The following is an 18,909-nucleotide window of genomic DNA, read 5'->3' as shown; positions in this document are numbered from 1 at the left end:
GGTAGCAAGCCACATGGCTAACACAGATAAAAATAATGGGCTAATAATGGGTTGACATACGTTAATAAGAGTTAGCAAGAAGCCTGAGCTAATGGGCCAATCAGTTTATAATCTTATGGAGACCTCTGTGTGATTTTCTTTGGGGCCTTACCGGCTGTGAGAACTGGGCAGGACAGAAATCCCAACAAGCTGGCCCTCGTGTTACACTTATACGATGTCAAATGATAGAAACAGGATAGCACATTGTATTTTCACTATTAATGCAATTATGGAGACCTTGAGTGTGCGGAGATGGGGCTAAAAGATGCCTTTTTATAAGGCCTTATGTTCGAGATATTGGATGGGGTGGGTGGCTGGTGAGATGACTCACCTGTTAAAGGCACTGGCAATCAAGGCTGATGACCTGCGTTAAATCCCCTGAATCCCACAGGGTGGACGAAGGGAACCGACTCTGTCACAAGTTGGTCTCTGACCCCTCCACTCCCATCAGGAAGCCTAGCCACAGCATGGATGTCCAGGAACATACAAACACAACACTTAATAACTAAGTAGAAACTCAAAAATTAAAGTTATGGCCAAGTGTGGTGGTGAACACGTTTAATCCCAGCACTCAAGAGGCAGAGGTAGGTGGGGATCTGTGATTTTTGAGGCCAGACTGGTCTCCGTGGGGTCTTCAGGCTACATGGCGAGACTCTGCCTCAAATCAAACAGACGAAACATAAAGTTATGGGATCTGGGGAAAAGCTTGTTGTTGTTGTTTTTCCTCCATACATCCTTTAATATTAATAGAGACAGGAATAAGGTAGTTTCAGTTTTAGACAGGTAGGTAAGGGTAAGAGGCCCCTGGAGAAGAGAGACCTTTGCAAGCTGGCGGAGCTGATTCTCAGTGAGCTGCAGACTAGCAGAACCAGCTATCCAATGAGCTCCATCTCAGCACTGAATGCAGAAGCTGCAATAAAAAACTGTGGATTTAGTCCAGTGTTGTAAATTCAGCTACGGAGCTCTTCTGCACAAGAGTGCTGGGCTGGGCCTTGAGAACACAGGTCCTTCTCTTGCAAGATTTGCACAGAAGCTGTGCATTTGAAGAAGCCCCGACTTACAAGATAACAGCTGGCCACAAGCCTTTGCTCCAATAGTGGCGGACCTCCCGTCATTGCTCTCCTCGCTGTTTGGCTCTATCTCCCCTTTGAAGTTTCTCAGCAGGCTTGAGGACCGCCTTTCTCAGGCCATGCTGTCTTTATCTTCCGCCCAATCAGAGTCCCCACGCCCATTTAGTTCATCCAAACGGAAGCCTCCGAACTCAAGGCTCACAAGGAACTCAAGACCTCTCCCTTGTAGAGAGCTGCTTTACCACTCAAAAGCATTGTGTGCTTTTCTACTCTCTTTGCTCCTCATTCTTCAAGATTGTGAGACCGTGAACCTGGGAGCCACTGGCTCAGAGTAACTGGTGGGGCCATAGAGATTCTGAAGCCCTGGTTCTCTGGGTTAAGCCCACCCAAGGTAAGGTTTATTTGCACTCAAAGGCCCTCCTCCCAGCATTATTATGGGATATTAAGGGGAGATTTTAAAAAGAGGTCTTAAGCATTTGCCTGATTTTCTATGTGATTTTTCCTCACTTGTTCCAAATCGTCATTTTCATTGGAAAAATCTGCGATTCTTTTTACAGTGGACTAACTATGGAAAACAGTATGTGGTTCTTTTCTGTCTCAGCCAACTCAGAATCAAGTCTCTTGGTAATTAAAGCAAGTTGAGAATTTGTTTTCTTTGTACATGTTTCAGTGGTCTCAATTTCACCGTGATACACACCAGAAATCACATTTCTGTCAAATGTGTGCCCATGTTTATGGAGCTATGGATCTGCACTAAGAGAACTAACAAGCCACATCCCCTCCATTTTCAAAAGGCCTTTCTTCTGGGACCAAACTTGGCTTTGGAGTGTATTTCAAAAGATTTATGTGATGCCATTAACAGAAATCCAAGCCTTGATTTTGATAATGGGTTACTGCTGATAGACCAATGTGGATGAGGGAGGGAATCATTTTTCCCATGTCTTCATTATTTTTTTCATTTTTATAAAAATGTACTTTATTTTAAAAACGAGTCTATAAAAGTAGAAATCAAGCCAGGCGGTGGTGGCGCACGCCTTTAATCCCAGCACTCGGGAGGCAGAGGCAGGCGGATCTCTGTGAGTTCGAGGCCAGCCTGGTCTACAAGAGCTAGTTCCAGGACAGGCTCTAAAAAAATAAAAAAGCTGCAGAGAAACCCTGTCTCGAAAAACCAAAAAAAAAAAAAAAAAGTAGAAATCACATACAAAAATACAGATGACTGCGACATGTTGGCAAAATAGCTCCCAGCTGGACTTGAGTAAGGAAGACCAGGTCCTGCATGTCTGAGGGCAGCTGGAGGCCCGAGTCCAGCCAGAGCCCACTGTCAGCCGTCACTAATCTGCAAACAATAGTTTCAAGTAGTAGTTAGCACTTTAACTACTCAGGAATTGAAGCATAATTATTCCTCTGTTACACTTTTAAGAAATGTTCTCTAGTATTGGGAGCTGTGAACCCCCAGATCCTGAATTTTTTGTAAACAATTGTTTTCCCCTGATCTGAGCGCCTACAGCTGCTCTGAGCACGAGAACCTCAGGAGTTCCTGATGACAGGGGAATGGTTTCTGGTGAGTTTGGCTGGAGCGTGGCGGCTATCAGTTAAGAATCTCTATATAAGCTGCTCCTGGACACAATAAAGGGAGCACTCTTGGGGCATTCTGGCTTCAAGGATGACCCGTGTCTCTGTGAATCTTTGTGTGTTTCAATCTCCAGCCCCTCGCACTGCTTGCAAACTGTATGGCGGCACTTAGAGCACAGATGGGCATGGCGTGCTGTACTTAAGGTCTGAGCAGATAAAGGTACTCCATATTATTGTTGTAACAGTAAGATTTTTTGATTAAAAAGTAACAGAAATGTATTCTGGCTCTGTCATATTCCAAAGAGGTAACTGTCTTAATTTTTTCTTTTCCTTTTCTAAGAAACACAATATGATCTTTTTGCTTCTGTGTATCAAGTGTTATAAAATATATCTGTTATCAAAAGATTTAATGCCCGGTGACTCCTAAAAACTTAGGTGAAGTGCAAGTCGTGCCAGCCGTGCAGAAGTTTCACACACACCTGCTTCTCATAGAGAGAAATAAGCAGCTCTACCTAAGGAACTTTAGATCCAGTAACAACCTGGGCAGTTTCAAACCATTGTTGGAAAAGACCACTTAAAAGAGTTTCAAGTCTGTAGCACAATTAGTAAAAACCCAGAGACAGAAATTGGAGTTTAACTTGAATGTCAGAAAAGCAAAATAGTCAGCCACTGGCTCTTGCCTCTACTTCAGCCCAAAATGGCCATACTACCTCCAGAAATCCTCAGAATGAGACTGTCTGAGAGGTGTCTCATTCCATTTTATATTCCTCTCTAGGGCTGTTATTAAACACTTGTACCACTTGGTTTCTATGGTAAACTAGTGTGGCTCCTGGGATTAAAGGTGTGTCACTACTATCTGGTCTGTAAGGCTGACCAGTGGGGCTGTTTTATTCTCTGATCTTCAGGCAAGCTTTATTAAGTAAAATACAAACAAAATATCACTACATTTACCCATAATGTCTAAAATATGAAAAAGAAGGCTATGACTAATATAAAGAAAACCCTATACAATAAGTACAATGACTATATATATATATATATATTATATAAGGCAATAAATATATCAACAATATCTAGTCCATTTGCATTTGACAAATTCAGAGAAAGCACTCTATATCCTATGTATAAAGTCTTATACCTATTTTACTTTCTATCATAATTTGCTTTCTGTATCAGGAAAATGAGGAAAGCCTCAACTATCTAGTCTTCAACTTCCTCAGAGACCTAAAAAGGAAATAATATTAACTGAATAAGCAGAAAATGCGAGCAAGTTTCTCCGCAATGTTGGGGTGTCTATCTTCAGCCTAGCATATCCAATAGATTTTTCTGTGAAATAGAATATTGTGAAGGACTCTCCCTCCTTATCTTGACAATGTCACTTTCTTTTGTGTCCTGCTTGTCCAATTAGGACAGCATTTCTTGCCTTGAGGCAAGGGCATTTTCTTGCCTAGTGGTTTACTTTTTCCACAAAGACAGTAAACTCTATATCGAAGTTTCCTCGATGCCCATTAACTTCTCTGAAGTAGATTGGTGCTGCCAGGAGCAGACATGTCTCATTGTCATAAAAAAAGAGTCTATGTTATTAAAACATCTAAATGCCATATTCTGTAGATCTCTGAAATGTTTGAAAATAACCTGTCTGTCTAAAATATATCTTTGTTTGACCTTGAAAACATACCTAATGTGACTACAAGTTCAATTATAATAGGTGACTAATTACTAACCTGCATTTCCTTAGTATATTCTAAACAGCAATAATAACTTTCAAGGACTAGAAATTTGTCAGGCTGACCAGTGCAGCCGTTTTATTCTCTTATCTTCAGGCAAGCTTTAATCTGTAGTCTGAGACTGCACTTTTTTTCCTGGCTGCCCAGATCTGAATTAATTACCACACTGTTTGGCCAATAGCGTAAATACATTTCTAGCTAGCTCTTACATCTTAAATTAACCCATTTCTATTAATCTGTGTATCACCACAAGGCTGTGGCCTAGTGGTAAGGTTCTGGTATCTTTCTCCTTTAGCAAGTACATGACATTTGCCTGACTCCACCTTCTTTCTCCCAGCATTAAGTTTAGTTTTCCAGCCTAGCTCTATTCTGCCCTGCTATAGGCCAAAGCAGCTCTTTATTAACCAATGGTAATAAAACATTCACAGCATACAGAGGGGAGTCCCACATCACTATTTATTAAAGTACAAATAAAATATTTCCTCATCAAACTTAGGTTTCTGGGGACAAAGCATAACCTGGGAACATACATAGTACATTGATGGCTACTTCAAAAGCTAGCAGCCTATGATTCTTTCCATCCAGCTCACCAAACATATAGCTTATTGTTCTTCAAAATCAAGTTTTATAAAATACTGAATAATAAAAGAGATAACAAGCTATGAAAAACAGCATGAAAACTGTGAACCAGGAGTAATTTTTAAAACTCAATTCTAAATAGACTTAATCTGAAAGGCACTTGGAAGAGCTGCCTCAAATTTTGCTCTAAAAAGCTATTTTCAAATTACAGACTCACTTAAAGACCTAACACTTGGAATCTGAGGGCATAGCACTGACAGAAACATCTCTATATTCTTGAAAAAGCAATACTTCATAGTTCTCCCTTACAAATGGTTCTCTAAACATACATATACAATGAGGGTTAAGGTAAGACCAATAGGAAAGGTAACCAAGGTCTTCAGAAACTGGATTTGCTGTCTGTGTTCCTCATTCCAAAGGAAGGGATGACACTGGCCTATCGCAAGCACTTCATAGGCACTTTTGCAGAGTCAGTCGGCATTTGATACCCCAAATCTCTGTGCTCTTCTTGTTGTCGATAGTTGGCCTTGCAATGGTGGTAAAATAGTCACAGTTAATCTGCAGATGGGGCAGGGATTCTCTCAATACCCGCAGAGTAACTTTTGACACGATTCCATAAACTTGTAGTGTTTTTAGTGTGGCGATTTCTCCAAGTCTAAGTAGACTCTCAGGAGTTATATCATAGCACCGGCTGAGCGAGAGATGTTGAAGGTGGTTGAGCTCAAAAAATTCTGGAAAGCAGTCTTGCTTTATCATGATACTGTCACTTAAGTCAAGGCGGATAAGGTTGGGGCACCGTCTAATTAAGGTACGAAGATCTGCTTTCCGGAGGTTCTTTCGGTAGCCACTGATGTTGAGCTGGGTGATGGTCGCTGGTAAATGTGCCACAGCTGCTTTCACATGCTCTTTAGTAAACTCAAAGCACCAGGAGAGATTCAGTTTCATCCAGTATGCAGCAGCTGCTTAGAAGATGCGCCACGGCAGACTCAGAAAATCCAGAGCACCCACAAAGGTTTAGTCGCACTAAGTTTTCATTCTGGGCAAGAGTGTTGACAATGGGATCCGAAAGCTGCAGGCCTTCCAGGCTTAGATTCTGTAACTTGGAGCACTCGGACAGAATTCCATGGAGGCTTGACACATTTATAACTGAATTCGACAGGTCCATGTGCTTTACAGGAAAAGACCTGAGCCTTTCACCCAGTGGTTGTTCCATAACCGATCGTGGGCAACGGAAGGCAATCACCCCCCGAGAAAGCAAACGGACAGTCACGTCCGGGTGCAGGTTTACACCTCCAAGGTCAAGGGTTTGCCAGAGAGACCCGTCTTGCGAGAGGTGGTACCACCTTTTACAGACTCTGGAGACACGGACTAGCCCAGGGAGGCACAGGTGGGAAAAGATTCGAAGGAGCAGCTCATCTGGAAGGGTATCCCAGGGAATACCTGCTAAGTTCTCTTGATTCGGCTTAGGCCTACGGATGATCACAAAGGCCCTGTCACTATCTTTGCTCTCTAGACATTGCCTTGAAGGGCTGTTAGGGTGGCCCGGGTCTGAAAGCAGTTCGTGCATAAGGTTCTTACGGGCCTTCTTCAAGGCAGAGTCACTCATCATGTCTGAGAGCCGTTCAGAAGTCTTACCGGAATCCAGTCTCCACGTGAAGTTGGTAGTGGTGATTTCGCTACTCTGGTCCGGAATCTCCTGAAGTTATTTCCTGTACACTGTGTGCACGGATTCAGGGTCTTTGAAAGCGCGCGTTGCGTTAGTCGATGACCGGCCGGTCTCACAGACTCCTACTCCGAGGCGCACGGCACTACCCGCAAACGGCAATGGTCTCGCGATGCCTCATCACCACTGCGCGCATGCGCACACAGAGTTCTCGTGCTCTAGCAGCCACCTCACAATGCCCCATCGCCTTCCGGGAATTGTAGTTCTGGGTCTGACTCGCAGTTCATCCTTCCTCATTTTAATGATTTAAAATTCTATGTGTCTAGGGGGGAGGAGGAGGGAAGGAGATGGAAATTTTTAAATATAAAAAAAAATAAACCATGAAAAAAAAATTCTATGTGTCTATGTTGGTTTGTGTGTATGGGCGCAGGTGCCTGTAGAGCCCAGAAGAGGGCGTTGGGTTCCCTGGCGCAGTTAGAACAGCAAGCACACTTACCCTCTCAGCCATCGCTTCAGCCCCCTCTTTTGTTTATGATTAGACAGGGTCTCAGGTTCCCACAGGGCAGGGAACCCTTACTTCTCTTTGGACAGGAGATGGAGAGGGAGTGGAGTGGGGAGGGGGAAGTAAATGGGAGGAGGGAGAAGGCGGAAATTTTTAATAAAAAAAAGAATAGGGTCCCTTAGAAATTCAGAGAATATTTTATAATTTTTGGTGAAAATTGTACGTATTTTAGGATTTTTTACCAAATTAGTAGGCATTAAGTTTAAAAATGAGTAATTTTGTGTGTACAGAGCTGTCTTAGGTTTCTAATCCTGAAAAAACACCATGACAGGCCAGGGCGGTGGTGGCGCACGCCTTTAATCCCAGCACTCGGGAGGCAGAGGCAGGCGGATCTCTGTGAGTTCGAGACCAGCCTGTTCTTCAAGAGCTAGTTCCAGGACAGGCTCTAAAGCTACAGAGAAACCCTGTCTCGAAAAACCAAAAAAAAAAAAAAAAAAAAAAAAATCCACCATGACAGGCTATTTTTGAATTCACAATTCCATTCCCTCTGCTTCTTGAGAGCTAGAATTACAGGCATGTGCCGCCACACCTGCCTTGTCTTTTTTCCCATTATTTGGATCATACAACTATGAAGACAGAAACATCGACACCATTGCCTTGCTTTTAGGATTCCCTTTTTACCAACAGTGCTCTCTCAAGTCTGGGATAAACAACATAGAGGTTCCATTTCTCTTCAGTGTTAGTCTTCTTCCAACACGTAGGGTGAACCATTATACTTAAGATGAAGTAGTGACCAGAGGTCACTTGAAGAGTCCTCCAGTCTTGGTATTTTATTTTTGCTATCTGTAGAACATTGGGTGAGTTACTTCATTATTCAGTGCCTTGAAGTTTTGTTTTATTATTTGTAAAAAGAAACAGTGACAGAACCTACTTCACAGGGTTGTTTTGAGAATTATCTGAGCTATTACACACATTAATCTGACACATAAATAGCTTAATAAATAGCAAACTCTATAACTAATGCACATAAGACAAACCTTATAACCAATGCTAAGCAATTGGTTATTTATCTGTTTACTCACAAGGTACCTGAAGACTGGGCTGTGTGTGACTTAGTTCGTGTTTTCCTGGTCCTTAACATACATCTTAGACATAGTAGTTACTTAAGAAACGTAAGCAGAATGAATTGAAGGAATGCATAATAATTTTGGAACTATTGGGAAATCTGAGAGCTAGTCTCTGCCCTTCAGAAGTGTAGGGACATATTCAAATGCGTGACTCCATAAACACTATCAACAGCTCCTTGTGGGGGTAGGGGCAGATACTCACAGGCAAGCGGATATGGGAACAGATACTCAAATAACAAAAGGAAAACCAAGTTTTCTTGCTAGCTGCATAGCCCATGGCATATCAGTTATTCCCCCTTCTTTTGACTCTCCCTGAAATACATTTATATTAAGCAGTGGCCAGAGGAACAGAATGAATTATTGTACAGCAATTTCTTCCAAATTCAACTATTCTACCCTGGAAGGAGAGCCATAGACTCAAGTAAACAAAACTTGCAAGCCTCAGGAAATAAACAACTCACAACATTCAGGAAATCCCTCAGACTTACAAGATTTTCAAGGCCCTTTGAAAATTATACAAGCAGTAACCACTTCTATGGAAATTACCAGCCAAACTACATGCCTGGAATTTTTGCAGGGAGCTTTATCACGATGCAGCTGCCCATTGAGTCTTCCACATTCCTGTAGGTAACCCTAATAAACTCACTGATTTCTCCAAGTTGCACTTTGGTCAATTGTCAGTTCCTTACTGGGCTTCCAGTAACTGTTATGGCCTGGCATGTTGGTACATGCCCATAATGCCTGCACTTGGGAGGCAGAGGCAGCAGGATCACTACAAGTTCAATGGTAGCCTGATCTACAGAGCAGATTCAGGTCAGCTACACAAAAACAAAAACAAAAACAAAACAAAACAAAACAAAAAGCCCAAAATATCAAAAACAAGCAAAAGCAAAAACAAAAAATGCCAAAATATCGAAAACAAACTAATTAATAAAACAAAACAAAAACAAAAAGCCAGATACCTTGAGCTGAAACAGTTGAAGGTTTGAATTATAGTTTGCCTTCTAGTACCTGAAGTAATGTTGAAGCAAGGCCTTACGGTTTCTTACTGAGCTTGCCATGGTTTCCATCTAAAAAATAGAGGAAGCTTTTCTATTTTGTGTGAGACGGTTTATATCAATAGACACAGTAGATTTTTCCAAAAATAGTAATGGAGTTAATAAAAAAGTGTGTTTTGTGTTGTCTCTTCATTAGAGAAACAGTCACTGGGGAGATAGGTAGAATTTCTGCCTGCTATAGCAGGGACTGTCAGGGACCCTTATTAAGACTTACTTCCATGACAATGCTTTGTAGTGATGTGACGAGCAGGCCTGCTTTTCGTCCTGCCCGGCCCCTGCACGGCTAGCTTTACACCCGAAATAACAACACACAAATTGTATTCATTTAAATACTGCCTGGTCCATTAGTTTCAGCCTCTTATTGGCTAATTCCTACATCTTGATTAACCCATTTCTATTAATGTGTGTAGCACCATGAGGTGGTGGCTTATCAGGAAAGATTCAGCATGTCTGACCTGGTGGCTGGATCCATGGCGTCTGACTCAGAGAGGAGAGGCATGGTGTCTGCCTAACTTCCCTTCTTCCCAGCATTCTGTTCTGTCTACTCCACCTATCTAAATCCTGCCCTATCAAAAAGCAAAGGCAGTTTCTTTATTAACTAATGACAGTCCTCCATCAATGCTTTTCATAGATATAATTAACAACTATACTTGAGGACAATTATAATTGTTTTCATTGGTCTGATTAGGGACTAAGTGTAGCTTTCCTCTGTGTTATAAGTTAACTCAGATTTTAAAATATTAGTTCTTTTTATACAATTTGGTAATGATGTTGAAGAGATGGAGAATCTCGTATTTGGATGGTTTTCAGTGTGATTGAGCCTGGAGGGTTGCTCCCTCCTGAGAATCCCAAGCTACTGCTGTTTTGGAAATTCTGTCAGTTGACTGATTGGGGCAAAATCTTTTTGTGTGCCCTCGGTGTTGTATGTTGTCTTTTTTTGGCGCCTTTGTCTCTGTGTATCTGACTGAGATAGAAATTATGGGACAGTGCCTGTCCTTACCCTTAGACATATGTTCAGTTCATTGGAAGGATGTGATAGTCATGTGTTGTAGTAAGGCCACTTGTTTGTTTCTCGGCTGCCCAGACTCCCAAAGTAATCACACAGAAACTATATTAATTAAATCACTGTTTGGCCCATTATCTCTAGCTTCTTATTGACTAACTCTTATATCTTAATTTAACCCATTTCTAGTAATCCTGTGTATCGTTATGTGGCTGTGGCTTACGAGGTAAAGTTTTGATGTCTGTCTCTGGTGGGGCTCCATGGCTTCTTCCTAACTCTGCCTCCTTTTCCCCATCATTCAGTTTAGTTTTCCCTGCCTACCTCTGTTCTGCTCTGCGCAGGCCCAAGATAGTTTCTTTATTAACCAGTGGTATTCACAGCATACAGAGGGGATTCCCACATCACCTCCCCTTTTCTGTTTAAATAAAAAGTAAGGTTCTAACTGTAGCGTAGTAAAAATTGTGGGGCAGTATTATACAGGCCCTACAGTGTATGGCAGCAAAACTTACAGGCCAGCTCATACCTGGCCTCACAGAAGGTAGTCACATAGCCTTTCAGTCAGATGTTGCCATCCTGAAAGGATCAAGATATGCTAATATCACTTTCCTCCTTTCTTTGTAATTATGGAGATTGCCTGGGAAGAGGTGTTAATTCGACCTACATGACAGAGCTGGCATACAGAGCAAGAAGATAGAAAGACGTGACAAAATATCCATAGAATATAGGATATAGAAAGGCATGGTCAAAGTTATGGATGTGACCAGAGACATTCATCTGGTTACCTAGGAAACAGAATGCTAAGGAATTTCCCCCTCAGTTTATGTTTGGTATAAAAGCTGTTTGGAGGATAAACATGGAATGAATTTTCAGGATGTGAACTCAGGATTTCATGAGGGATCACTGAAAACTCCCTCCCAGTAAAGCCTTGTGAGTTGTGTCTTTAATCCCACACCTCCCCTCTGGTCTGGAGAAATAATTTATGGCCCGGGCTGCCATTGGAACATAACACAAAATTACATGTAACAAAACAGGTATCAAGCAAAAATTACAGTTATAATATTTATATCTGTTTTATCTTTTATCATAACTAAGGAAAACTATATCTATTCTTGAACTCCATCAAAGACTCCAGAAAGATATATTACCTAAGTAAACTAGAAGTGCATTGTAAGCAACTTCCAAAACTCTAGAAGTGACAGAGACATCTCGCTACCTGTACAGTCCTCTAAAGTTTTTCTGTACCATTGGGGCATCTGTCTTTAGCCTACAGGCCCATAGTATCTAGCAGACTTTTTCATGAAGCAGGAAATTTTAAAGACAGTTTCGCCTGTATTGGCAGTTTGTCAGTTACTTTTTTCTGTGTCCTGAAGAATGTCTTGCAGACTCTTTCGTGAAGCAGGAACCCCAAAGGATTGTCTCACCTTTAGGCAAGTTTAGCAGTCATTTTTTTGTGGGTCCTGCATGTCCAGCTCACAAAGCATACTCTCAAGCACTCCAGAAAAGAACAGTTTCTTGCCCAAATGGCTAGCAAACTCCATGAGGAGCCTCTTCAATGCCTAGCATCCTCTTGAAGTAGATTTTTGCTGCCAGGAGCATGTGTGTCTCATTGTCATGAAAAATCCTAAGTTCTTAAATATTTAAAATGCCATATTTATTCTAACGGTCTCTGAAAAATTTGAAGAATACCTATCTAACTGAAATCTCTCTATATATATCTAGAAAACCTAACTAACATGACTACAAGCTTAACTATTATAGATGACTATCTATTAACCTATATTTCTTAATTATACATTACATTTTTAAATGAGCTGCACAAACGATATTTTATTCAAGATCAGAACTACATATACACAGTATAACAAAACTGACCTTAAATTTATATCAATAAACCAAGATTCATACCAATGCAAATCTCTATAGCATATCCACCTTTAAATGTAAACAAATGTTTATAAACAATCATTTAGGGATTTTGGGCGTAGTTTTCTCCAAACTACTTTCTGCTGTTTATTGGGTGAATTAATTTTGGGGGGTATTTGTGGTGACCTTTTGGGGGTTCTTGGTCCATCAAACCACATTAGTCTGGAAGGATTTTACAGGTTCTCATCCTCTGTGGAAACAAAAGAAGAACCTCTTTTTCAAAGCAATTCAAAACAGCTCATTTTTTTTCTGTTATTGCTGAATCAGGGAAACCTTTCTTATGGGAGCTGCAGCACACTACAAGCCAGAAAAAAATGGGCTAAACTTTGTTTTTCTGTGTCTAGAGTTCCTTTCCAAGCTTTCTCAGGTTTTATGTGGATGTAGTCAGCCCCAAATGGGCACCCATTTCTTGTAAGAGGTTGCTTGTTTGTTTCCCGGCTGCCCTGCAGCTCAGACCCAAAATAGTCACACAGAAACTGTATTATTTAAAACACTGCTTGGCTCATTAGCTCTAACTTTTTATTGTCTGACTCATCTTAATTTAATCCATTTCTAGTAATCTGTGTATCACCACCTGGCTGTGGCTCATAAACATGGAATTAAAATTCACAAAAGAAAATTCATTACTCTTCGCAGCACAGAATGGCCTGCTTTTAATGTGAGATGATTTCTAGAGGGGACCTTTAATGCTGGTCTGATTGGGTTTATGAAGGACATGGTGTTCAGACCTCGAGCTGGACACCCAGATCAGATACCTTACCCTGTAACCTGGAGAAGTCTGATAGAAGACCCTCCCTCTTGGGTTAAGGCTTTTCTTTCCCAGCAGGTCAAGATACTGGCAGCAGATAAGAAATACCCACCTGGTAGGGGCACCTCAACTTCTTCAGTCCCACCTGTCACCCCCTAGTCTTTTAGGGTGGAAATTCATTCATGTGCAGGCAGGGGACGGCAGAGTCTCTCTGTGAATAAGGTGTTTAGTATTTAACAGTACTGGAAAACAACTCATTTAACAAGGGAATAGTTAAATCTACTATGACCCTTCTGATCAGTGGACTACTAATGCTATCAGTGAAAAAATTTAAGTGACATTAAGAAGACTATCTAGCACCATCAAAAATACGATGAGAACAGGAGAATTCTACGAAGGAGGAAGCCCATTCCTCCCAGTCCTGCCCAGACCACGGAAGAAGCAAGATGTGACCTGCTCCACTGAAAAAGGTAGCAAGCCACATGGCTAACACAGATAAAAATAATGGGCTAATAATGGGTTGACATACGTTAATAAGAGTTAGCAAGAAGCCTGAGCTAATGGGCCAATCAGTTTATAATCTTATGGAGACCTCTGTGTGATTTTCTTTGGGGCCTTACCGGCTGTGAGAACTGGGCAGGACAGAAATCCCAACAAGCTGGCCCTCGTGTTACACTTATACGATGTCAAATGATAGAAACAGGATAGCACATTGTATTTTCACTATTAATGCAATTATGGAGACCTTGAGTGTGCGGAGATGGGGCTAAAAGATGCCTTTTTATAAGGCCTTATGTTCGAGATATTGGATGGGGTGGGTGGCTGGTGAGATGACTCACCTGTTAAAGGCACTGGCAATCAAGGCTGATGACCTGCGTTAAATCCCCTGAATCCCACAGGGTGGACGAAGGGAACCGACTCTGTCACAAGTTGGTCTCTGACCCCTCCACTCCCATCAGGAAGCCTAGCCACAGCATGGATGTCCAGGAACATACAAACACAACACTTAATAACTAAGTAGAAACTCAAAAATTAAAGTTATGGCCAAGTGTGGTGGTGAACACGTTTAATCCCAGCACTCAAGAGGCAGAGGTAGGTGGGGATCTGTGATTTTTGAGGCCAGACTGGTCTCCGTGGGGTCTTCAGGCTACATGGCGAGACTCTGCCTCAAATCAAACAGACGAAACATAAAGTTATGGGATCTGGGGAAAAGCTTGTTGTTGTTGTTTTTCCTCCATACATCCTTTAATATTAATAGAGACAGGAATAAGGTAGTTTCAGTTTTAGACAGGTAGGTAAGGGTAAGAGGCTCCTGGAGAAGAGAGACCTTTGCAAGCTGGCGGAGCTGATTCTCAGTGAGCTGCAGACTAGCAGAACCAGCTATCCAATGAGCTCCATCTCAGCACTGAATGCAGAAGCTGCAATAAAAAACTGTGGATTTAGTCCAGTGTTGTAAATTCAGCTACGGAGCTCTTCTGCACAAGAGTGCTGGGCTGGGCCTTGAGAACACAGGTCCTTCTCTTGCAAGATTTGCACAGAAGCTGTGCATTTGAAGAAGCCCCGACTTACAAGATAACAGCTGGCCACAAGCCTTTGCTCCAATAGTGGCGGACCTCCCGTCATTGCTCTCCTCGCTGTTTGGCTCTATCTCCCCTTTGAAGTTTCTCAGCAGGCTTGAGGACCGCCTTTCTCAGGCCATGCTGTCTTTATCTTCCGCCCAATCAGAGTCCCCACGCCCATTTAGTTCATCCAAACGGAAGCCTCCGAACTCAAGGCTCACAAGGAACTCAAGACCTCTCCCTTGTAGAGAGCTGCTTTACCACTCAAAAGCATTGTGTGCTTTTCTACTCTCTTTGCTCCTCATTCTTCAAGATTGTGAGACCGTGAACCTGGGAGCCACTGGCTCAGAGTAACTGGTGGGGCCATAGAGATTCTGAAGCCCTGGTTCTCTGGGTTAAGCCCACCCAAGGTAAGGTTTATTTGCACTCAAAGGCCCTCCTCCCAGCATTATTATGGGATATTAAGGGGAGATTTTAAAAAGAGGTCTTAAGCATTTGCCTGATTTTCTATGTGATTTTTCCTCACTTGTTCCAAATCGTCATTTTCATTGGAAAAATCTGCGATTCTTTTTACAGTGGACTAACTATGGAAAACAGTATGTGGTTCTTTTCTGTCTCAGCCAACTCAGAATCAAGTCTCTTGGTAATTAAAGCAAGTTGAGAATTTGTTTTCTTTGTACATGTTTCAGTGGTCTCAATTTCACCGTGATACACACCAGAAATCACATTTCTGTCAAATGTGTGCCCATGTTTATGGAGCTATGGATCTGCACTAAGAGAACTAACAAGCCACATCCCCTCCATTTTCAAAAGGCCTTTCTTCTGGGACCAAACTTGGCTTTGGAGTGTATTTCAAAAGATTTATGTGATGCCATTAACAGAAATCCAAGCCTTGATTTTGATAATGGGTTACTGCTGATAGACCAATGTGGATGAGGGAGGGAATCATTTTTCCCATGTCTTCATTATTTTTTTCATTTTTATAAAAATGTACTTTATTTTAAAAACGAGTCTATAAAAGTAGAAATCAAGCCAGGCGGTGGTGGCGCACGCCTTTAATCCCAGCACTCGGGAGGCAGAGGCAGGCGGATCTCTGTGAGTTCGAGGCCAGCCTGGTCTACAAGAGCTAGTTCCAGGACAGGCTCTAAAAAAATAAAAAAGCTGCAGAGAAACCCTGTCTCGAAAAACCAAAAAAAAAAAAAAAAGTAGAAATCACATACAAAAATACAGATGACTGCGACATGTTGGCAAAATAGCTCCCAGCTGGACTTGAGTAAGGAAGAACAGGTCCTGCATGTCTGAGGGCAGCTGGAGGCCCGAGTCCAGCCAGAGCCCACTGTCAGCCGTCACTAATCTGCAAACAATAGTTTCAAGTAGTAGTTAGCACTTTAACTACTCAGGAATTGAAGCATAATTATTCCTCTGTTACACTTTTAAGAAATGTTCTCTAGTATTGGGAGCTGTGAACCCCCAGATCCTGAATTTTTTGTAAACAATTGTTTTCCCCTGATCTGAGTGCCTACAGCTGCTCTGAGCACGAGAACCTCAGGAGTTCCTGATGACAGGGGAATGGTTTCTGGTGAGTTTGGCTGGAGCGTGGCGGCTATCAGTTAAGAATCTCTATATAAGCTGCTCCTGGACACAATAAAGGGAGCACTCTTGGGGCATTCTGGCTTCAAGGATGACCCGTGTCTCTGTGAATCTTTGTGTGTTTCAATCTCCAGCCCCTCGCACTGCTTGCAAACTGTATGGCGGCACTTAGAGCACAGATGGGCATGGCGTGCTGTACTTAAGGTCTGAGCAGATAAAGGTACTCCATATTATTGTTGTAACAGTAAGATTTTTTGATTAAAAAGTAACAGAAATGTATTCTGGCTCTGTCATATTCCAAAGAGGTAACTGTCTTAATTTTTTCTTTTCCTTTTCTAAGAAACACAATATGATCTTTTTGCTTCTGTGTATCAAGTGTTATAAAATATATCTGTTATCAAAAGATTTAATGCCCGGTGACTCCTAAAAACTTAGGTGAAGTGCAAGTCGTGCCAGCCGTGCAGAAGTTTCACACACACCTGCTTCTCATAGAGAGAAATAAGCAGCTCTACCTAAGGAACTTTAGATCCAGTAACAACCTGGGCAGTTTCAAACCATTGTTGGAAAAGACCACTTAAAAAGAGTTTCAAGTCTGTAGCACAATTAGTAAAAACCCAGAGACAGAAATTGGAGTTTAACTTGAATGTCAGAAAAGCAAAATAGTCAGCCACTGGCTCTTGCCTCTACTTCAGCCCAAAATGGCAATACTACCTCCAGAAATCCTCAGAATGAGACTGTCTGAGAGGTGTCTCATTCCATTTTATATTCCTCTCTAGGGCTGTTATTAAACACTTGTACCACTTGGTTTCTATGGTAAACTAGTGTGGCTCCTGGGATTAAAGGTGTGTCACTACTATCTGGTCTGTAAGGCTGACCAGTGGGGCTGTTTTATTCTCTGATCTTCAGGCAAGCTTTATTAAGTAAAATACAAACAAAATATCACTACATTTACCCATAATGTCTAAAATATGAAAAAGAAGGCTATGACTAATATAAAGAAAACCCTATACAATAAGTACAATGACTATATATATATTATATAAGGCAATAAATATATCAACAATGTCTAGTCCATTTGCATTTGACAAATTCAGAGAAAGCACTCTATATCCTATGTATAAAGTCTTATACCTATTTTACTTTCTATCATAATTTGCTTTCTGTATCAGGAAAATGAGGAAAGCCTCAACTATCTAGTCTTCAACTTCCTCAGAGACCTAAAAAGGAAATAATATTAACTGAATAAGCAGAAAATGCGAGCAAGTTTCTCCGCAATGTTGGGGTGTCTATCTTCAGCCTAGCATATCCAATAGATTTTTCTGTGAAATAGAATATTGTGAAGGACTCTCCCTCCTTATCTTGACAATGTCACTTTCTTTTGTGTCCTGCTTATCCAGTTAGGACAGCATTTCTTGCCTTGAGGCAAGGGCATTTTCTTGCCTAGTGGTTTACTTTTTCCACAAAGACAGTAAACTCTATATCGAAGTTTCCTCGATGCCCATTAACTTCTCTGAAGTAGATTGGTGCTGCCAGGAGCAGACATGTCTCATTGTCATAAAAAAAGAGTCTATGTTATTAAAACATCTAAATGCCATATTCTGTAGATCTCTGAAATGTTTGAAAATAACCTGTCTGTCTAAAATATATCTTTGTTTGACCTTGAAAACATACCTAATGTGACTACAAGTTCAATTATAATAGGTGACTAATTACTAACCTGCATTTCCTTAGTATATTCTAAACAGCAATAATAACTTTCAAGGACTAGAAATTTGTCAGGCTGACCAGTGCAGCCGTTTTATTCTCTTATCTTCAGGCAAGCTTTAATCTGTAGTCTGAGACTGCACTTTTTTTCCTGGCTGCCCAGATCTGAATTAATTACCACACTGTTTGGCCAATAGCGTAAATACATTTCTAGCTAGCTCTTACATCTTAAATTAACCCATTTCTATTAATCTGTGTATCACCACAAGGCTGTGGCCTAGTGGTAAGGTTCTGGTATCTTTCTCCTTTAGCAAGTACATGACATTTGCCTGACTCCACCTTCTTTCTCCCAGCATTAAGTTTAGTTTTCCAGCCTAGCTCTATTCTGCCCTGCTATAGGCCAAAGCAGCTCTTTATTAACCAATGGTAATAAAACATTCACAGCATACAGAGGGGAGTCCCACATCACTATTTATTAAAGTACAAATAAAATATTTCCTCATCAAACTTAGGTTTCTGGGGACAAAGCATAACCTGGGAACATACATAGTACATTGATGGCTACTTCAAAAGCTAGCAGCCTATGATTCTTTCCATCCAGCTCACCAAACATATAGCTTATTGTTCTTCAAAATCAAGTTTTATAAAATACTGAATAATAAAAGAGATAACAAGCTATGAAAAACAGCATGAAAACTGTGAACCAGGAGTAATTTTTAAAACTCAATTCTAAATAGACTTAATCTGAAAGGCACTTGGAAGAGCTGCCTCAAATTTTGCTCTAAAAAGCTATTTTCAAATTACAGACTCACTTAAAGACCTAACACTTGGAATCTGAGGGCATAGCACTGACAGAAACATCTCTATATTCTTGAAAAAGCAATACTTCATAGTTCTCCCTTACAAATGGTTCTCTAAACATACATATACAATGAGGGTTAAGGTAAGACCAATAGGAAAGGTAACCAAGGTCTTCAGAAACTGGATTTGCTGTCTGTGTTCCTCATTCCAAAGGAAGGGATGACACTGGCCTATCGCAAGCACT

The 18,909-nt window shown here is 41.2% G+C and overlaps 1 protein-coding gene across 1 annotated transcript; it reads right to left on the bottom strand.

The window, feature by feature from the left end:
- Positions 1 to 5,437: 5,437 nt before the first annotated feature.
- LOC119805439 (S-phase kinase-associated protein 2-like) lies at positions 5,438 to 6,698 on the bottom strand. Its single transcript, XM_038317398.1, is given in 2 exon segments — positions 5,438 to 5,926; positions 5,928 to 6,698. Coding segments are annotated over 2 exon segments (1,158 nt in total). The 5' UTR covers positions 6,597 to 6,698.
- Between the last annotated feature and the right edge of the window lie 12,211 nt (positions 6,699 to 18,909).

The sequence above is a fragment of the Arvicola amphibius genome, chromosome X (genome assembly GCF_903992535.2).
Source record: "Arvicola amphibius chromosome X, mArvAmp1.2, whole genome shotgun sequence".
Classification (NCBI taxonomy): domain Eukaryota; kingdom Metazoa; phylum Chordata; class Mammalia; order Rodentia; family Cricetidae; genus Arvicola; species Arvicola amphibius.
This window is presented reverse-complemented; position numbering and strand designations above follow the sequence as displayed.